Source organism: Triplophysa dalaica, chromosome 24 (assembly GCF_015846415.1).
Source record: "Triplophysa dalaica isolate WHDGS20190420 chromosome 24, ASM1584641v1, whole genome shotgun sequence".
Classification (NCBI taxonomy): domain Eukaryota; kingdom Metazoa; phylum Chordata; class Actinopteri; order Cypriniformes; family Nemacheilidae; genus Triplophysa; species Triplophysa dalaica.
Genome location: NC_079565.1, coordinates 827,864 through 850,332, shown reverse-complemented (window position 1 = coordinate 850,332; position 22,469 = coordinate 827,864). Strand labels below are relative to the sequence as shown.

At 38.3% G+C, this 22,469-nt stretch overlaps 1 protein-coding gene and 1 long non-coding RNA gene across 3 annotated transcripts in view; one reads left to right on the top strand and one right to left on the bottom strand.

Annotated features, from left to right (window-relative positions):
- tmem117 (transmembrane protein 117) overlaps positions 1 to 22,469 on the bottom strand; it is a 38,661-nt gene that overhangs the window by 12,786 nt on the left and 3,406 nt on the right. For both annotated transcript variants that reach the window (XM_056739357.1, XM_056739359.1), the window contains 2 exons: positions 14,109 to 14,241; positions 507 to 606 (listed from right to left, as the gene is read on the bottom strand). In XM_056739357.1, the coding sequence (XP_056595335.1) occupies positions 507 to 606; positions 14,109 to 14,241 (233 nt within the window). The remainder of the gene's footprint in view (positions 1 to 506; positions 607 to 14,108; positions 14,242 to 22,469) is intronic.
- Positions 1 to 22,469, top strand: part of LOC130413860 (uncharacterized) — a 40,088-nt gene that overhangs the window by 16,545 nt on the left and 1,074 nt on the right. The window contains exon 3 of the long non-coding RNA XR_008905549.1: positions 8,297 to 8,339. This is a non-coding gene — a long non-coding RNA (uncharacterized LOC130413860). The remainder of the gene's footprint in view (positions 1 to 8,296; positions 8,340 to 22,469) is intronic.

The window sequence follows — 22,469 nt, the reverse complement described above, 5'->3', positions numbered from 1 at the left end:
TACAACACGATTAAGCTAACAAAAACACAAGCCAACACAACATTATATTAGTTTAAAACACTAATATTGAGTTCGTACCTATAAAAACTGCTGACAAAGGTTTTCACATTTCCATACAAAGTTTAATCGTAGGAGGATTGTGAACAATGTTTACGGTGAATGACAATGACAACATGAACTTAATTGTTGACCTTTCCAAGATGGCGGATGGTATATTTCCACAGTTTATCTATGCCTGAAACAACGTGTTGTTTTGTTTGACGTAACCAATCTCGAAAAGGTTTAATTCTTAAACATTCTGCGATAATACTCCCACATTTTACAATTTGATCAAATGCCAAGAGAAAAAATTGATAAATTCAATTTGTTGTATGTCAACTCAAACCAATGATTATTATCAAGGTAGGTTTAATCAATTAACTATTTTTTCAGTTCCAAAATTAATACTTTGGTTGCAATGTGGCAGAAATTGATGACTGTATGTCCAGATTCAGCTAGATTCTTACCATCCACGCAGTCACAAAATCACCCATCCAAGTTCCTACAGCGGCAATCTTCATAAAACTTTCGTTTCTGATTCCCATGTATTCTGTCACCATGTGGGCACTGAGAGAGAGAGAGAGAGAGAGAGAGAGAGAGAGAGAGAGAATGGGTTAGTTTGTTAAACTGCAGCGTCCGACAGCGATTACGAGTTTCTCTTCAGACGGCTTTTATTCAACCACACTTTCAGACTGAAAATGTTTCAGTATTGGTTATTGTACAAACAAACCTCACAACACACACACAAACAATTCAGAGCTCTTCACAACACATTCAAAGAAAGGAACGCTTATAGAAAATGATTCACGCTCATATGACAGCGACTGAGTTTAATCTTCTTTGTGCTGCTTTCGTGCCCTCAGAAGTGTTTACCAGCCTTGAACAGGTACAGACTAGTTAATCTTCTTACAGTTGTCACTTTGTGGATTACACACACACAACAAGACTAATTTTACTGCAAACAAATGTGAAAAGTCTCAGTCTCGTTTTAAATGGCGTTACAGATGATAACATCGCGACGGACGTGATTCTTTAAATGAGCCGTCGGTTAATGAGCTTACGCCCTTATTAGAGTTTTGAGTTAGTTAACATCACCTCAGGCTCATACGCCGATCGACGCGGAGGTGTTAAATCTAAAGAAAACCAACACTTATCCCACGTACGACAATTCTTGTGACGTTAAGAACAACATTATAATGAGTGAGACAAAATCTGTATTTTTCCCGTCATTGCAACGCCTGACTTATCCCACACATACAGATCTGAAGATAAAGCTAGTTTGATTTAAAGCAAGATTTAATGACATATGAAGAGTTTGGTTCCGAAATGAGATCACTTTTCAAAAATCATGTTTTTGTTATGGTATCATGTTTTTATTATGTCAGTTAGCTGTGTTTTTGGAGTTATTATGGAGTTTGATTGATATTAAATGGAACGCACAATACAAAAACATGATTAAAAAAAAACAAGTGGTCATTATCATTTTGGAAATCAAGTCTTCATATGAAGTCAGTCAAACAGCGGGTCTGGAACACAGTCGCCGTAGCAATCCCGCAGGGAGCTGTTTAGCAAGGGCATCGTGATAATCGATAAAACGAAGAAGACCAAAACATCCAAGCAGTTTAACACACTCATTTTGGTTAGTATGCAAGTATGCTATCTCAGGGTAATGCTGAAGAAACAGCGTGTCAAAGCTCTAGCTCGCTCGCTCTCCCTCTCTCTCTCGCTCACTCACTCGCTCTCTCTCCCTCTCTCTTTTGCTCTCCCTCCCTCTCTCTGTCTCTTCTCTGTCTCTCTCTCTCTCAATCGCCCTCTCTCTCCCTCTCTCTTTTGCTCCCTCTCTATCCCTCTCTCTCTCTCCCTCTCTCTCTCTCGCTCACTCGCTCTCTCTCCCTCTCTCTTTTGCTCTCCCTCCCTCTCTCTGTCTCTTCTCTGTCTCTCTCTCTCTCTCTCTCTCTCAATCGCCCTCTCTCTCTCTCCCTCTCCCTCTCTCTCTCTCTCTCTCTCTCTCTCTCACTCTGTCTCTCTCTCTCTCTCTCTTTTGCTCCCCCTCTCTCTTTCTCTCTCTCTCTCCCTCTCTCTCTCGCTCACTCGCTCTCTCTCCCTCTCTCTTTTGCTCTCCCTCCCTCTCTCTCTCTCTGTCTCTACTCTGTCTGTCTCTCTCTCTCTCTCAATCGCCCTCTCTCTCTCTCTCTCTCTCTCTCTCTCTCTCTCTGTCTCTCTCTCTCCCTCTCTCTTTTGCTCCCCCTCTCTCTCTCTCTCTCTCTCTCTCTCCCTCTCTCTCTCCCTTCCTCCGTCCCTCTCTCTGTCTCTCTCTCTCTCTTTCACTCTCTCATTCACTCACAATTAAGTGTGGTTTATTGGCATGACAAAATAAACATTCGTATTGCCAAAGCATTAACAGCTGAGCTGCATGTAAATATGTAAACAAATGAAAAGAAAGATAATTATAGTAATAAAATAAAATAAATAAATAAAGTGATGTATGTATGTAGTGCAACTTAAAGTGGTTAATGATTTGTGTATATAAAAACAGAAGTACAGCTTAAACAAAGATTTACAAAAGCTAAATATACATTTAAGTAGCAGAATAACGGGATATAATAATATAATGTTATGTACACGTATTGGAAACATCAGGTCAGGGCAGATTTGTTGTTTTCTCTTTTGTTGTGACAGGCAGACACATATTGTGAAGCTAACACACAGCTAACACACTCTCTCTATCTCTCTCTCTCTCTCTCTCTCTGCCTATCTCTCTTTTTCTTTCTCTCCCTCTCTCTCTCTCTATCTCTCTCTCTCCCTCTCTCTATCTCTCTCTCATTAAGGGCTTGGTTGTTGATTTATTCACTCTGGATGTCATTTTAATGCAGTATTTGCTTTGCGACCTAACGTGGGGGATGTAAGTCATACCAGTGTCCTACTGCATACATTACACACGCAATAAAACACAAACACACACTCACTAATAGTGACACATCTCATTTGCGAGCAGACGGTAAAGGCCGGGGGATTCTTATGGGATAGCAGAAATGAGCCGAACCTAAATGCGAGATCGTTGAAACACGTCTGAGCTGTTTGGCCATCGGTTACAATTATAAAGCAGAAAAGAAAAGGATATTTCGGAGGCCGAGTTATTACCATTCAAAGAAACATTATGAAAAGTCATACCGCTTTGGAATGGCAGATGAGGGAGAATGTGACAATATTATTTTTTTCAATATTGATCATTTTCATTTTGTGGGTAAACAGTCTCTTTGAGCATTCTAATAAGCAAGTCGGGCGTTGAAACATACACCGTCCTTATGATGTCCAAAGCACCGCCTGATTAAAATTCGCCGCAGCCTCAGGACCCGGTACGAGTTTCACAAACAACTCCGAGATGGCCAGCAGGGTTTTGACGGAGGATGAAAAAGGTTCGGTCTGAGGTCCTGAAAATAGACCAAAGGCAACCGCAGCCGTTAGTGTAGAATTTGTCAAAATCGTGACGGGGCTTTTTTGTTCTCGGTGAGACGACTCATTAGAAAGCACTCTGGATCAACATCCATATTAATTCTCACTGCCGGCTGAGAGGAGAGAGAACACTGAAACACATCAGCATTCCCGTCACGCTCTTCTCTGACTTCCACACACCTGAACTTTCTCATGGTTTCATTCTAGAACTCCTCACGGTGTCCATTCAAATCAACTTGTACAGCACGCGTGACCTCTTTTTTAATAAAACATCTCATTTCTCATAAACTGGGCCACTCTACCACTATAATTAACAGAATGAACACCAGGGAATAGTTCACACATGTACGAGCAAGCTGTTCAAATACTCATTACTGGACATGTACATAGAATTACTTATTTCTGAGTTCAATTCAAAAAGTTAGATGTCTACATTTAGCAGAAGCTCCTATAAGAAAAATCACATTTGAGATGCCATCTCAATTGTTTATCCTACACATCGATGAGAATAAATAGAGAGCGAATGGAAGCTTAAGTCTCATATGTCAGAAATGTGTCTGTCATTAGAGTTTGAGAAGAAATGTCAACAATGTGTCAAACTGAGCTCAGATTTGTCTCGTCGTAGGGCCCCGTAAGCTTGGGGGTCCCCTAGTGGCTACAAGCGGTAAAATTATTTGACGCTTGATTTAGACACTCCGATATATGCAATGAAACGCACGTATCATAGTGGTGCTCAAACGCGAAAAAAAGCAAAATTTTATAAATCAAATACCCATTTTACGAATATAGCAATACAATGCTATGAAAAGAAGCATGAAAAGAGCACCTTTTACTTTCTTATACCGCACTGCAGCTAAAAGCAATCTGTATAATTTCCGAATAAAACAAAGGACACTTTTTCATCCGAAAACGCCCCTTCATGTCTGCAAACAAAAGTAAAAAACTCAAATCCAGATTATTTTACATTCATTTTACACCTCCATACTCTTCATGAATTTAGTTTTTCATTTTAGGAGAAACATCTGAGACTAAGTCAATACTCAAATGAGACGAGTGAGAACTCATCAAATCTGAGCAATAACATTTACTTTTGGAATAAATCACATAACACAATCCATTCCTCGAAGATAATGTGTAAGAATTCTGCTGCGTTGATTGAAAAGTATCCAGTACGTGTGTTTTGTGATAAACGAAGGAAACACGAAGCGTCACGTGTGAAACAAACACACTGGAAGTGAAATGTCGTGCTGTAATATTTGCACAGGTGATTTTGACTATTTGCAGTTTTAATGCGAAGCGGCAGGAGAGACCGGGAGAAAAATGAAGATTGTAATTATGAGAAAGCGCAGAGCAAACGATCCCTCGTATCTAAATTATGCAGATTTCTGCTGCTTTTCCTCAGGGAATCTCATCTTGGACTAAAGGCACATTTCCTAGTTTTTATAAGTGGCGTTCAGTGTTGGATCAGACAGCAACCAGTGCAGAAATAAGTTTGATTTATGATACCAGCAGCTTGTAAAACAGCACTTACGATCATGTAGAGAGTTACTGTGGTGATGGACTTTCTCTCTCACACACACAAACACGCACATACATGTCATTCCTGATGTACAATTCGCCCTATATGTGCATCTGTTAATCCCACGAGGCTATTGCTGTTGTCACGGTAACAACGGAACCAGCTCATCTCCCACAGGGCTGACCTGAGAAAGAACACAAGCCACACCCCCTTCAGCACAGGACCCGCCCCTTGCCCTAGATAGTCAAACCACTTTCTCCCCCAATAGTTTTATTTTCTCAAAATATGACCTAGTTAAAGGGGTAAATGACTATTCCTCCTCGTACACCTTTTGTTCTAAGTTTTGGATTTAAAGGAGTAGTTCACTTAAAAAAAAAAAAAAACATTGATCTTCCATATTAATTTTTATCCTAGTATGGAAAGTCAATGGGGGCTTATTTTAAAGTGAACTTGCTCAGGAGATTTGATGGAGTTCTCATTTAAGCAGCGTTGGGTGTTACTAAATACTAAGTAATTAGTTACTGTAATTTCATTACTTTTCCCTTGAAAAAGCAAAGTAAGGGATAACTACTATTTTTAATGTAATTTAATTTCAGTAACTTCTGATGTAATTAAATTAAATACTGCGCAAAATATTCAAAAGTGGAAATGACATAACAATTATAAGTCAAACTTTCAAATGTATACTTTAATGTATCCCTCGTTCTTACATTCGTATACTTTGGTCAGTAATTACAAATAATTTATGTAGTTATTTATTATGTATTTAAATGAATTAAAAGAGCTGTTTCATGTCTATTCTTGTGTCAATTCTAATTAAGGTTGATATAAGATATAGAAAGTAATTAGTAGTAAGTAATTAAATAAGTTTTCGAGAGTCATTTGTACAGTAATCTAATTACACTATTGAATTAACTTAGTAATTAGTAACTAGTAATTGATTACTTTTTCAGAGTAATTTACCCAACACTGCATTTAAGTTGGAACTAAGTCTCAGATGTTTGGTCTAAATCACTGAGGAGAAATAAAAACATAAACAATCGAGACAAAACTCATTTGACTCCAAAGGAACATTGAGACACAGGTGAGACTTAAACAAGACTATTCATTTGCTCACCATTTAATCTCAATGATGTCTAGCAGAAATAATTGCGATATTGACAGCACTTCATCTGTGGTTTTATTTTATGGGACACAATTCGATTCACATTCGGGACTAAAATGTCACGTAGATTAATACGCGATGAAAGATTTTTTCATTTTTGGTGGAAGCCTCCCTCTAAATGCAATCATACACATTCACCAATACAAACAACAAAATCCACTTTTCCACCTCCAACACCAGTGAATGTGTCATTTTGACATATTAATATAATTTAGATTTACATAGTCTAATAATTGTATATGAAAAGCCAATACCTGACGCCCGTTTTTGATTTATCGCAACAATTACCGGCGACTACGTGCATGATTTATTAGGTTTTGACTGAAACACATCATATCGATCGAGATGAAATCTAATGTTCTTTCTCAGGCGAAATGAAACCGAACAGCTCCGGCCGTTTGTCAGGCGGCTGCTTAATTTTGTGAGGGTTAAAGGTCGCAGCATTTGTAGATCTTTCCACGCAGCCAATGACCTTCAGATATCTGACCCGGTCTGCCCCCCCAATCTCGACTCAAAATGAGAGATACGCTTCCTCTATCGCTCTATTCCACAGATATTGATTATGTGGTGAGGTGTCAACACCGCGGGCTCAGAAACATCACCTTCACGACCCCCCGCACCACTGCCGCATTTATCTGTGGACCAGACGGGATCTTTGCGTGCACGCGCGTGCGCATGTGTGTGTTATTTTCAATTACAGCAGACCCATGGCAGCAATGCGGCCGAATTAGTCTGTCTACAAGTGGGAGATTGAAATACAGATACACAAATATAATATTTTCAGGCACAGCTGAGGAAATCCATTGCTTTTTGAGTCCATCTATTCAGCGTTGAAAGTTCATTATACAAGCTGATATTTTCAATCCACGGATAAATGTGGCCAGACACAAAACAGCAAGGGAATAAAACAGACTTTAGATGAAGTTTTACTCTTCAGATGTTTCCCCTGAGAACTTCTTGACAAAGTGTGCAGTCTGAGAGTCAAGACTACATCATTTCTCCCACCATCAAAACATCTAAACTGTGTCATCCATTCATTTTAAAACCCCACACCTCCCAGAGGAAAATGATATTGCTCAGATGTTGTTCTTTCATCGCTCAGAACACTTGTTTTAATTTGTGTCTCATATAAGTCTCAGATGTTTCTCTTAAGATTGCTAGTGTTATTGTTGAAACACACGAAGAGTCTGGAGGTGTAAATTAATGTAGATTGCAGAGAGAAAATAATCTGGATTTGATGAGAAATGTTTGAGTTTATATTGAGATCTTCAATAATATTGACTTTTGATTGCAGACGAGACAAATCTGAGATCAGTTTGACACATTGTTGACATCTCTTTTCAAACTAAGACATTTGTGAGATTTCTAACTCTTTTTCTCATGAGAAATATCTGAGACGCAGATGAGACTTAAGCAAATGTGTCCATTTGCTCTTCTTTATCCCTCATTTAATATCTAGGACAAATAATCGATTTGGGTAAACTTGATGAAAAATGTGTGAGTTCATTATGAGATGTTCAATAATATTGACCTTGTTCGCAGACGAGACAAATCTGAGCTCAGTTTGACACATTGTTGACATCTCTTCTCAAACTCTAAAGAAGACTTTTTAAAGATTTTTTCTTAGGAGAAATAACTGAGACACAGATGAGACTTAAGCAAAAGTTTACATTTGCTCTTCAACCCTCATTTATGTCTGTGAGAAATAATTGAGATATTGAAAAGATTGATTTGGGTAAACTTGATGAGAAATGTGTGAGATAATTATGAGATGTTCAATAATATTGACCTTGTTCGCAGACGAGACAAATCTGAGCTCAGTTTGACACATTGTTGACATCTCTTTTCAAACTCTAAAGACAGACACATTTGTGACATTTCCGACTCATTTTCTCAAGAGAAATAATTGAGACGAAAATGAGACTTACGCTTCCATTTGGTCTCAATTTTATCTCACTGATGTCTAGGAGAAATAATTGAGATAAAACGAGATATCGTGTGTTATTTGTTTTTCTTTCTCATTTTATTACAGTCTCTATTTATATGTCTGCTAAATATTTTCAAGCTGACTTTGATTCAATGAATCTCTCTCTCTCTCTCTCCCTCTCTCTCATCAGCAGATGTGTGGCAGGATCTCAGACGGTTGGTGGCTTCTAATTTGCTGTGAGTAATGCGATCTCGGTGCACTGCACTTTTAATTAAGTAACACTGCCTAATTAGCACATGATGTGGACTCTTAATGGACGCCTCCAGCGATGATGAGTTAAAGGGCCCCACATCTGACTCCGCCCCCTCTCTCAGTTCCCTCTCCTCCACCACGACTCCGCCCAGAACGCACAAAGACTCTTCTGATGTCATACAGACTAATGACATCATAACGCCCCCTCCGTGTCTCTCTATAAGATGCGGATAGAAAACATGAGCATTTAGGGTTTATTTTAATCGAGACTGAGCGCTCAGGAGTAGTGACGCCCGTGTGTGTGTTGGGAAGGGTGGTACAGCTTGTTAAGTGTGTGTGTGATGTGTGGGGGTTTGGGGTGAGAGTGTTGTGAATGAGTTCCAGCAGTCGGGGGTCTGAATCACGAGGGGGGGGGGTCACAGAGGATCAAAGAATATCAATGAGGCAGATGAGAGGTAAGAGAGGGAGAGAGAGGCAATTGTACAACTCTCAAAAACTATATAATGAAACAATTAGACCACCCCTCATGAAACCCTGTCTATGGTTTTTACTTACGATAAAACAAAAAAGACATTAACTAATCCGGCAAAAACATGGTTACTATACTTTTACTATAGTAAAATCATGGTTATTTTCATAAAGGACATGAAAAAATACATCATTTACCCCAGTGCTATAATGTTTTATAACCTTACTATTGTAAATGTTCAAGAATAGTACACTATTTACTACACCAAAGGCTTCCTACCCTTAGGTGTGTGTTTAACATACAATAGAGGCAGTTACACAATCCTGACCAAAATAAATCAAGTTCTGTCAGCTGCATGAAGACTATAATGAAAAGACAGAAAGCTACTGGTCCGTTTTTATAAATATACTGCAAATCACTGAATATTATCTCGTGAAATAAATAACAGATGGTGTGTATAAACAAAGTGAAGTGTACGTGCGGAACAGCGTCAGCATTTATTCTCCGAGTGATTTAGAGAGTGACAGTGAGCCGATCAGAGAGAGATCGCAATAACAGCACATCAACACACACACACAGTGTATATCATTACACAAACCCTGCACACATCACACTGAATGAGACACACAGGAGTTGAGTCTCCTCACAGGTGTAAACAATAATTTCACATGACAGAGAGAGATAGAGAGAGAGACAGAGAGAGAGAGCAGGAGAGCTCCTGAGGGCAAGTGAGGAGATCCTCCTGCAGTCTTCACCTGACTGTACAACAGCGCCACCTATCTGCTGTAAGATTTACACCATGTACATTATCTCTGAAGTATAAAAGAACCATAAATTAACAACTAAACATGTCACAATATGAACGGATGATTAATTAGATTTACAGAATGTGTTTGATTAAATTGCTGAGGATCATTTCTTACCTAAACTCTTAACACATGATGTTAATATAATTTGCAATAGAAAGTTATTTAATAATAAAATTCTTTTTAATAATAATGTTTTTAATAAAAGGTTAAAGTGTCATATCACTGAAATGTATAAATGTTTAGCAGATTAGTTAAGAGCTTTGCTCTCGACCCACAGATCTCTTATGCGGTCTTCGAGGTCTTTTTTTTTTTTTTTACCCGAGAAGACGGGTAAAAATAATACACTAAACCATGTGAAATTACCCATGTTATCCTCGTGAATGAAATTTAGAAAGTCTTTTATAAAGTGAATTTTACTTAAAAAGCTTTTTTTGAAAAAAAACTATAGAGTAAAACAATAATAAACAGAGTAAAATGACATGTTAAATAAACAATTATTTCGTTTACGTTATATCTTATGTCTGGGGTCTCTAGAGAAACCAAAGACCATGAGTGTTCACCCCAAACAAAGTCCGCATAAGGTTAATATTTCAATGATTTATCTTCGGACATCAATTAGATTAAATGGAGGGCAAACATTTGCTTAAATCTCATCTGTGTCTCAGATATTTCTCTTGAGAAGAAGAAAAAATGTGACAAATTTGTGTCAAACTGAGCTCAAATTTTCTCATCTGCAATCAAAAGTCAATATTATTGAAGATCTCAGACTTTATATTTAAATGATGCACAACTGAGAAGTCCCTCAAACCTCCTGAGTTTTGATCTTTAGTGGTTGAATCTGTTGTTCCGCAGGAGAAAAGTGTCTGACATTATGCGATGTCTTTCAGGGTCACATGATATATTCTTGATCTTGTGTTGTACGTATTCACACATTACATCATGTGGCTTTGATGCGCTGTTGTGAATTAAGGTGACACCGTTTCTGCAAAACAAGACGTCTACACATACCTGCTGAAGTTTCAAATTAAAGGCGTCCTCTATAGACCTTCTGTAAATAAAGATATAAAGTCTTTTCAGAGACACGCTCTACATCAGTAAATAAACACAGATGCTGTTAGTTATACAAGCTTGATTTCATGCGCCATCGCATTCTAAAATGTTTTAGAACGCAATTCATAATGCATCGCTAGCATGCGTCGCATTCTGAGTGTCGCTGAAGGAGAATTAGCCACAAACCGCCATCATCTTCTGCATTTTCTCTAATGTGTCGACTAGCATTACAGAAAAGCAACAGTTTGAACCAAACTGCACTAAAAACACACTATGAGAACACACATTAAATATGCACAAGGGCATCATGGATAAAGATTTAAATGCTCTCACAAAATTTCAACTTCAAGTTAAAATGAAAACTCTTTGAACAATAATAAATAATTCTTTATATACACAAATCATATAATTAAAGTTTCATTTTATTTGCAAACAACGAACAAACCTTGCGAATCCGTTAAATTGAATGTTATTTTCATTCTCACTCATAGGTAAAAACCAGAGATGCCTTATGAGTGGAGTTTCTATGGGCTGCTATACACATACGAGCGCTATACGACCCAAATATTATAAACATAAAAATGTATTTTAAAAAACTGTGTATAAAAACTTGTGTAAATTTACACATAAAAATTAAGTCAATCCTTCTAGTTGATTTTATAGTGTCAGGGTTTCTTAAGAAATCTTATGGTGCGTCCCAAATCGCACACTTATGCACTATTCTATGATGTTTTGTAGTATAAATAGTTTGAGTATTGCGTTCATATTAAAATTTCTCAAAAAAGAAGTGCACTTAAAGTACCCGGATGATGCTATCATTCAACCGAAAAATATGAAGCGTGGAATTCTGGACACTTCACGGACTCAATGCATTGCAAAGTTCTCCTTCAGAGTGATTACGCTTTAATTAAAAGCTGACTGAGGTCATGTTGAGCACAAAAGATTTAAAATACATTAAATATATTATATATGAATAGATTTTTATTGACATGGATTGTGTTGTGAGATTGACGTCATCTGCCCTTGTCTGGGAAATCGCACACACCTCCGGTTAGTATAAACCATTAACATTGCATTTGTGACGATACTACTCTTCTTAAATTCATACAGTAGATGGTTGAGTGCATAGTGCACAGTTTAATTTCATATTGTATAATATGTCAACTTTATTCTTTTACTGCGATGTAAATTGTTGACCTTTCCAAGATGGCCGAATGAAGTGCTCAAATGCGGCATCTATGTAAAAACATGAGTAAATGAATGCTATGAATGCTTTTTTACTATGAGTAAAAAAGACATGTAGTTATATGTTTACTGTTTCCCAGTCAATCAGAGCGAGACTAAATGATTGTGAGAGTCACCGTTCAGCAGATTTCTCTCAATGTAAGCTGAATGTCATGAGTTCTGTTTCAGACAGAAGCTGAAGAGAGATGAGAATAAATGTGCCGTCAGACCCGCAGGCATCACTTCAACTCTTAGATCCTGTTATTTAATATTCGATCTGTCTCTGTCACATTCCGCCTGATATTTAAAGTCAGTCAACTCAACAAGTCCTCTTACACGTCTCTGATCTTGAATGTCGACAGCGCTTTATCTTCAACCTGAAGAGACAATGCAGTCATTCTCAAGATCATTTATTCAATTAATTGGATTTCGTGTTTTTATAATTCACATAATTGTGATAAAAAACTAAAGTAAATGCATTAAAGAGAGAGTTGAGTAAGCATACATACATTTGTAATATAGAAAGACACACACCTCTTAAAACACTTACAACACTTTCCTGAGGCAATCCCAGAATGCACTGCAAGCCCGGTTGTGAAATCCATAGAGATGGAGCAAAAGGAAATGTTGAATATAAATATTTTAATCAACACTTCAAACTACTCATCAAAATTTCATCCAATCCCCCAAAAAACGTCTGTGATTCGTCATGTGGACAGAATTTTGATCTCCTCATCGTGTATTTTAAAAGTGCAGATTTCACTCTGTTGAAGGCGGTCAAACTATTACGTCTCAAGTCCTGGATCTATTAAACAATAATTCTGATGGAGCTTTACGGCGAGGATTGGTGCGTTGGCTGTGAATAACCTCCAGGAGATGAATGGAGGTCAAATCGCTCGCAAACACTCAATCTCACTGAGAAATGGGGCGTGCGGTGAAAACGCTCACCGGACGAATCGAGCCGTAAGTGAGACATCCATCTTCTCACATGAAATCGAGCCGAAACGCCATCATCATCTCCATCAGATCACACAAGCGCTGATCTGAAACCATTCATCAGTACTTTGTTCTCACATGCCATAATGCAAAGCAGATTGCAGACCCTGACCCGAGAGCAGTGCTGAAATGTGTTCAACAGGGTAATGAAAGAGAATGTCGACTCCATCACATCCATCATTCAACAATGCAAAAAATTATAATAAATAAAAAATATTCTGCCAATGGGGTTAGAAAAATAATCTTGTATTTAGTAACTTAAAAAAGATAAACCTTAATTCAAGATTCATTTTGTTACCCCATTGGCAGATTTTTTGCTTGTTTTAAGCACATATTTACTGATATTTCATATTTTTTTGTCTAAAAACAAGTCTTTTTTTCTTAGGTAATTTTCCCCTTTAGGAAAATGCGTTTTGTGATTCAAGACTTTTTAGACGTTTTTACTGGAAAACAAGACAAACATACTAAATAAGAAAGCAGGGGCGGACTAGGAAGCAAATTTGGGCCCTGGATTATCGCGTTTTTTTGCTGTGAAGATGATGAGAAACAGGGCAGAAAACCTGTTCTCATTCAAAATCTCTATTGTTCAGAGGTTGCTCTCATGAGATTAGTTCTCAGTTGTGTACTCATTTAAGTGTCAGTTTCTTTCAAAACCTTTTGGGAGAAATAAACAAGAAACACAAATGAGAGTGTAATAGTTGAAACACATGGAGGTGTAAATGAATGTAAATTGTAGAGATAATCTGGATTTGAGTAAATGTGATGAGAAATGTTAGAGTTGATATGGAGATCTTCAATAATATTGACTGCAGACGAGACAAACTGAGCTCAGTTTGACACATTGTTGACATCTCTTCTCAAACTCTAATGACACACATTTGTCACATTTCAGATCTTAAGAAATATCTGAGACGTAGACGAGACGCAGACGAGACTTGTCAAGAAAGATGTCTAGGAGAAATCATTGAGATATGACAGAGATCTCATCTGTGATTTTTCTTTCTTATGAGTAACGCAATAAAAGCTTTACAGATGAATTGAACTAATACATGAGAAATAAATGAGAAATAAACAAGAATCAAGAAAAATCAAATCATCCTTAAAGAGAAAACCTATTATATCCTTATTTTGTACCTCTTCTCATCTTCACCAATCCAACGTGTTGAGATAACCGTGAGACAGATGTGAGACGTGTGTACTCTTACCCCATCCGTCCGTTCATGAGCAGAAAGAGGTTGTAGATGTGCGAGAAGACGAACAGCGAGAGAATGGTGCTGAAGAACATCGTCATCCACGAACCGTGATCTTCACGAAACATCTTCAGACGTAAGATACGACCTGAGAAACCAGAGAGAAACTACACTTAACACTCTGAAGATAACATGAGACACTCTCGTCCACTCTTACCCGGGTCTACAGGGTTATGCGCTGTAAGAACTCAATACTCAAGTATAGTGGCAGGGTCATTAGACACAGAACATGACGTTTGTGATTATAACGTTCACACCTTCACTGATCCAGAGCAGTATGCGACTCCACAACCCATCATTAATGCTGATTTAACTGTCCGTCAGTCATTATTCGCCCGATTCAGAGCCAAACAAACCCACCGGCTTCACAAGCGGCTGTAATTGATTCTCAGAAACCGCTTTGATTTCCTAAGGAGAGGGACATTATAACAGCGGTCCCATTTCTGACCTGCCGGGATATTTTCATTAGTTTCTTCACCTCGGCGATCGAAGGACAGTATAAAACATCTCACTTCGTCTCCCTTTGTCTCGCTCTCGAATTGATTCAGACGTCTGAGCATCTGCTCTGAATACCCAATCACGTCCTTCATCATCTCCTCTCTAAACACTCACGAGAATCCGGTGCTCTGGGAGTTTCTTTTCACATCATATTTACTATGGTAAGAACAGCATCACGTCAAATAAAACAATTAATAAAATGTTGTATATTGTGCGTTTGCCGTCACGTTTAATATAGTTTCGAACTGTTCCATCCATTAAAACTTCATATTCCTCAGACAAACTTTCAGATCGGCCAATGGGGGTCGTTTTAGTTTGTCAATTTGTTTCTTTTATTCGCGGAGGGCTCGGAGAATTATGTTTTCACAGCACTATAAACTCATCTTTTAAAGATCAAGTCACTGGTAGTCATGAACCGAATACCGGTTTCAAGGTAGATCTCGGTTTGGAAACTCGCGGTTTTAAAACCACTAACAGTTTCAGTTTCTTTTACACCGTCCCAAATGTACACTGCAAAAAAACTACATTCTTGCTAAGCTTTCTGTCTTTTTTGTAGTTCAAATATCTAAACATTCCTAAATCAAGATGCACTTTCTTGACAAGAAAGTTGACCTAAGATAAATACTTTATTTATAAGGAGAAAAATATAAGAAAGAAGTAAGTTTATGGTAAAAACAAGCAAAAAATCTGACAATGGGGTTAGAAAAATAAACTTGAATTTAGTTTGACCTTTTTCTCAAGTGCCAAAGTTTCAAGTTTATTTTTCTTATCCCATTGGCAGATTTTTTGCTTGTTTTTACCATAATTTTTACTAAAAACTAAAAACAAGACAAAAATGTTTAATAATAATGTCATTTTTTCAGTGTAGGGTTTTATGCATGAATCCATCAGGTTCTGTGCTATATTTTGTCTCAACTTAGTTAGTTGTATGCATTTGATGTATTTATGTAATGCATAGGTATGGATGCACGCATGTAAGTTTATTAACTGGAAAATGCATTTAAAAGAAGACTAGAGAGGGGTGTCATGCTTTCAAAATGTTGGGGAAGCACTGATTTAACGTGACATACTGTTCATGACAACTGTTCCAAATATTTTGTGTTGCTTAAAAATCAAATCTATTGTGTTCAATGTTTTTAACACAGACGTTTAAAATAACACATTTTAGAGTCGCAATAGTTTGGCTTAAGGTAACCATACTGTCAAAATCTCATACCGGCCCGTGCCTAGTCACATGTGATTCCTCATGACATGAGTTTGTCACGGTGATCTAGAGATCCAGAATGTATTCACATAGTTTCCGCTTATCTATGAATCATCAAGAAAGTTTTAAAGGGAATTATTTATCCTTGTAACGCTTTCGTAACGTTGCATCATGTCTTACCGGACAGAAAAAGCGTAATTTAGAGGCCGTGGAAAGTGTAATTCAACTAAATGAAAATATCCCAGACTCTGGGATGAATCTGTCTGGCGCCACACTTCTCATGCATCACAGTTTCTGTAGTTTGTTTAGCAGCTCACGGTTTATTTGTTACAGCTTTCGGAGGCGTTCTTCTCCAGAAACAGTCATTTTCCTGTCAGCGTTTTGCTTCTGAAGCGTTCATCTCTTCATTAGATTCCCGCTCGGGGCCACACAGCGCCTGAATCAGCAATAATATATAATGGACTCTGCACCAATGAAAATAAGCTTTCTGCTCATTAAACCAGAATGATTCTGTCCGTCCGGATAACCCTGTCAAACTGAGTTTACCCAACTCTGACTGCGAGAGTAATTTTTATAATTTAGCAGATTCCTATAATTAACAATTATTTATAAAATCCTGCTGAAAAAATACAAGTTTATATGAGTCAAAGATAATCTGCTGGTCTCGCTGTTTTTCAGCAGAGTGGAATTATTTTCTGCTTGAACTTCAAGATATTGCAATCTTCTGAATACCCATGAGATCTCTTTAATATATCAATTATTTCTCATCGCAAGTTAAAACTTTTGCTTAATTCTCATTTGTGTCTCAGATATTTCTCATGAGAAAAAGAGTCAGAAATGTGTCATTCATTAGATTCATATCAAACTGAGCTCAGATTTGTCTCGTCTGCATAATTGAAGATCTCAACATAAACTCAAACATTTCTCATCACATTAATCAAATCCAGTTTATTCTACCTCCACAATCTACATTCATTTACACCTTCAGACTCTTTATGTGTTTTAACAATCATACCAATTTGTATTTCTCCTGAGCAAGTTTAGGAGAAACATCTGAGACATAAATGAGACCTCCATAAATCTCATATGGAAGAGCGAACTCTGAGCAATGTCATTAAGAGAGAGAGGGAGATAGAGAGGATAAGAGAGAGAGAGAGGGAGGAGGAGGAGAGAGAGGGAGGGATGGATAGAGGGAGAGAGAGAGAGAGTGAGGGGGGGGGGGAGAGATGGTGAGAGAGAGAGAGAGCGAGAGAGAGAGGGAGGGAGGGAGTGAGAGAGAGCGAGAGAGGGAGTGATAGAGAGAGAGAGAGAGAGAGAGGGAGAGGGAGAGAGAGAAAGAGACAGAGAGAGAGAGGGAGGGAGTGATAGAGAGAGAGATAGAGAGAGAGAGATCATTTGGCGTATGGGGTCAAACATCAGAACCTGGAATGACACAGTTATGATGTCCATCTGACCGAAACGCCATCTCGAATGAAATTGTTCATTCCTTCCACAGATATTTTGTGAATATCAAACAGTACATTACATCAAAATCACAGCATGAGGGGTCACATCCTCCACATTTAATACACACATGAGATATGAAGTCTGGGATATCTGTGCCGTGACCGACCGCAGGAACCACACATTAAACATCTTTCAAAATAAACACATCATTGACTCGTGATTTAACACTCAACTCTTCTGCTTAACCTTCCTTTACCTCGCTAACTAACTTTCTGTCTCCATGGAGACCATGGCATAAACGTACACTACACTGCAGACGTGTTCTTCTTGTGTTCTGAGAAATACTCTACACATGAGATCATTTACACACACTTTATTTATAGACTTGAGGAAATATACAGTTGAAAGAAAAAGTGTGTGAACCCTTTGGGCTTACTTGGATTTCTTCATAAATTGGTCATAAAATGTGTTCTGATCTTCATCTAAGTCACAACAATAGAGAAACACAGTCTGCATCAACTAATACCGCACAAACATTATACGTTTTCATGTTTTTATTGAACACAACATGTAAACATTCATAGTGCAGGGTGGAAAAAGTATGTGAACCTTTGGGTTAAATAACTGGTTGACCCTCCTTTGGCAGCAATAACCTCAACCAAATGTTTCCTATAGTTGCAGATCAGACCTGCACAACGGTCAGGAGAAATTTTGGACCATTCCTCTTTACAAAAGTGTTTCAGTTCAGCAATATTCTTGGGATGTCTGGTGTGAATCGCTCTGTTGAGGTCATGCCACAGCATCTCAATCAGGTTGAGGTCAGGACTCTGACTGGGCCACTCCAGAAGTCGTATTTTCTTCTGTTGAAGCCATTCTGTTGTTGATTTACTTCTATGCTTTGGGTCGTTGTCCTGTTGCATCGTCCATCCTCTGTTAAGCTTCAGTTGGCGGACAGATGGTCTTAAGTTTTCCTGCAAAATCTCTTGATAAACTTTGGAATTCATTCTGCCATCGATGACAGTAATCCGTCCAGGGCCTGAGGCAGCAAAGCAACCATGATGCCCCCTCCACCATATTTCACAGTCAGGATGAGGTTTTGATGTTGGTGTGCTGTGCCTTTTGTTCTCCACACATAGCGTTGTGTGTTCTTTCCAAACAACTCAATTTTGGTTTCATCTGTCCACAGAATGTTTTGCCAGTAGTGCTGTGGAACATCCAGGTGCTCTTTTGCAAACTTCAAACGTGCGGCAATGTTTTTTTTGGACAGCAGTGGCTTCCTCCGTGGTGTCCTCCCATGAAGTCCATTCTTGTTTAATGTTTTCATTATTGTAGATTTGTCAACAAAAATGTTAGCATGTGCCAGAGATTTCTGTAAGTGTTTAGCTGTCACTCTAGGATTCTTCTTCACCTCATTGAGCATTCTGCGCTGTGCTCTTGCAGTCATCTTTACAGGACGACCACACCTAGGGAGTGTAGCAACAGTGCTGAACTTTCTCCATTTGTAGACAATCTGTCTTACCGTGGACACATGGACATCAAGGCTTTTAGATATACTTTTGTAGCCCTTTCCAGCTTTATGTAAGTCAACAATTCTTGATCGTAGGTCTTCTGAGAGCTCTTTTGTGCGAGGCATGGTTCACATCAGACAACGCTTCTTCAGAACAGCAAACTCAAAACTGGTGTGTGTTTTTTATTGGACAGGCCAGCTTTAATCAACACATCCAATCTCATCACATTGATTGGACCCCAGGTTGGCTGACTCCTGGCTCCAATTAGCTCTTGGAGAAGTCATTAGCTTAGGGTTTCACATACTTTTTCCACCCTGCACTATGAATGTTTACATGTTGTGTTCAATAAAAACATGAAAACGTATAATGTTTGTGCGGTATTAGTTTAAGCAGACTGTGTTTCTCTATTGTTGTAACTTAGATGAAGATCAGAACACATTTTATGACCAATTTATGAAGAAATCCAAGTAAGCCCAAAGGGTTCACATACTTTTTCTTTCAACTGAATGCTTTAAAAACTTGCTCATAACAACTATTTATGATATATGTGTACTGCGAGGTGTGCAGTGTGTAACATCTCTCCAGGCACATGCAATACATGTAGTGTACACTGTGTAGAGTATAGTATGTCATTTCATGTCTTGTATGGCCAGTGTGTGAGTGTTGTCTGCAGTATGTAAGAAAGTGTAGTATGCAGATGTTGTTTCCAGTGTGTGAGAGTGTAGTATAAAGTTAGTATATAGTTTGTGTAAGAGTATATTGTGCAGTACGTTGTGTGTTATCTGCAGTGTATGAGAGAGTGTAATTTACAGTGTGTTTTATGCAGGGTGTAAAAGTGTAGTATGCAGGATGTACAGTGTTGTCTGTGGGGTGTAAGAGACTGTATTATAGAGTGTGTTGCCTGTAGTGTGCATGGGTATAGTATGTAGTGTGGCGTAGTGTGTTGCTTGGAATGTGCGAGAGTGTAGTATTTAGTGTGTTTTTCTACAATGTGCGAGAGTATAGTTTTTAGTATGTTGTCTACAATGTGCCAGTGTAGTATTTAGTGTGTTGCCTGTAGTGTGTGAGAGTGTAGTATTTAGTGTGTTTTTCTACAATGTGCGAGAGTATAGTTTTTAGTGTGTTTTTCTACAATGTGCGAGAGTATAGTTTTTAGTATGTTGTCTACAATGTGCGAGAGTATAGTTTTTAGTATGTTGTCTACAATGTGCCAGTGTAGTATTTAGTGTGTTGCCTGTAGTGTGTGAGAGTGTAGTATTTAGTTTGTTTTTCTACAATGTGCGAGAGTGTAGTATTTAGTGTGTTTTTCTACAATGTGCGAGAGTATAGTTTTTAGTGTGTTGTCTACAATGTGCGAGAGTGAAGTATTTAGTGTGTTGCCTGCAGTGTGTGAGAGTGTAGTATGCAGTATGCAGTGTGGTGTAGTGTGTAGCTTGTAGTGTGTGTGAGTGTAGTATTCATTGTATGAGGGAGTGTATGCAGTTTGTAGTGTGTTTTTGCAGTGTGTAAAAGTGCAGTGTGTTAGAATGTCTAGTCTAGTGTTTTTTTGCAGTGTGTGAGTGTGTAGTATGCAGTGTGTGATAGAGAGTGGCATATAGTGAGGAGTTGTCTGTTGTGTAAGTATAGGATACAATGAAAGAGCGTTGTGTGTAGTGTGTAAGAGAGTGTAGTATGAAGTTTGCAGTAATATTTCATGCAGTGTGTGAGAGTGTTGTATATAAAATGTAGTGTGTTATCTGGGGTGTGTGTGTTTGTAGCATTGTGCAATTAATGGCGTATTGAATACTTGATTACTTGATTCATCTGCATTGAATAAATCCGTTCTCTTTAGGTTAGATATTGTATTAGTGTGTGTGTGTGTGTGTGTGTGCGCGCGCACGTCCATCAGTGTGTAATCAAGTTCAGCTTCACAGCACAATAGCGAGACAATAACAGATGATTGCTGACTGTCTACTGCACTACTGAGGGTTTCTCCAGTCTCTCTCTCTCTCTCTCTCTCTCTCTCTCTCTCACACACACACACACACACACAGAAGTCAATGCAAGTATGTACACTTACACACTGTGTGTGAGAGGCTGTGAGCTCAACATTTGGCTGTCGGCTGAGAGGACGACATCAGATGTAATGCACTTACAGCCCTCTAGTGTTCAGTGTTAGACACTGCATCTGCATGCGGCACACGTGCAAAGACCACCAGAAGACCCCCAGTTATCTCACACATTTGCTACAATACCAGTACATGTCAACTCAATATGAACTTAAACATTTACTCATTGACTCAGTTTGTATGTCCACATTCACTCATGTCAACAGAGAATACAACCGAGAACTACATGGAGAACAAGTTGAGCTCAAGATAAATGTAAAAAATTGTGAAATGGGAAAGAAATCTGCCTCCCCTTCATTCAGTTCATAGGAAAGGTATCTTTCTGTTCAATATCGACGTTCACGATCTGAGCTGCACTGTTGGAGACCGCTGGAGAACTGAGACACAACTGAGCTGAACATCACAGACCGTAACAGTAGAAATAATGGAGCCATTGGAGGATTATAAAGCCAAAAGTTGTTTGCCTCTTGGTTTTATTTGAGGTCAAAATGCTTCTTTTTTAGGACTCCAAAACGATCTCAATAAAAATATTACGAACGCAAAGAGGATTAAACTCGGGTTGTGTTGTAATTTAGGGTAAGCGAATGGGATTCTTCGCATCTGTGCAGCATCCATTATAATCTGTGCTAAAAACGCCGGCGATAGGCCCTCTGGAGGCCCGCGGCCCCGTTGGGTAAATGTAGGCTAGCTGAGTCCGGTTTCTTCCTAACTAATTCTGCCGGGTCTCAGTAGAATCGCAGCGGGACGGGAGTCGTTCATCATGCCCGATTTACACACAGGTTCAGAGCTCCTGCACCCATACCAAACCCAGCTGTGTCTCAAGAGGCAGTTTCCACGGTAACCGCGGTCACTATGATTAATCAGATCTCATGTGCTTTGTATTGGCCGGACAGAGAGAGAGAGAGAGAGAGAGAGAGAGAGAGAGAGAGATTTAAAACAAATGAAAATACATCCAGGTCACATTTCACCCCAAAATGCAAATGAAGATATTAAGTACAGTACATGCTGTGATGCTTATAAAATAAAATATATTTTAAGACATTACGTTTTTTTGCACAATGACTTTTTTTGACAATTAAACATCAACTTTTCATTACTCTAATGTAGTTTATATTTACTTTTTTGATTTCTATCCATTTAATTTCATGATGGTGTATTTTGAATAATCGCTCAATAAAATGCAGCAAAACAAAAATGTTTTTGTTTTCTTTAAAGTTAAAATAACTAAGGGAAAATTAGTCGTCATGATAAAAACACATTTTTCAAATTTGAACATATGACTGATGTGATAGATGATAGAAATGCAGTTTGTGCATTTGTAAAATCAGAGAAATGGAGGTCACAGCCTGTCATATGATGCACGTGTATGTTAAAACACTCATCTCTGGCCGATGTGAAAATCCAAAGAAACACAACTGATCTTAGATCAGCAGCTGGATGCGTCACTTACTCACTGCTGCCCTCTAAAGACTAAACAAACATTTGATTATAATCAGATTTACACACAATCTACACATTTAATGCACTAAAACACCACATTCACAAAATTCAA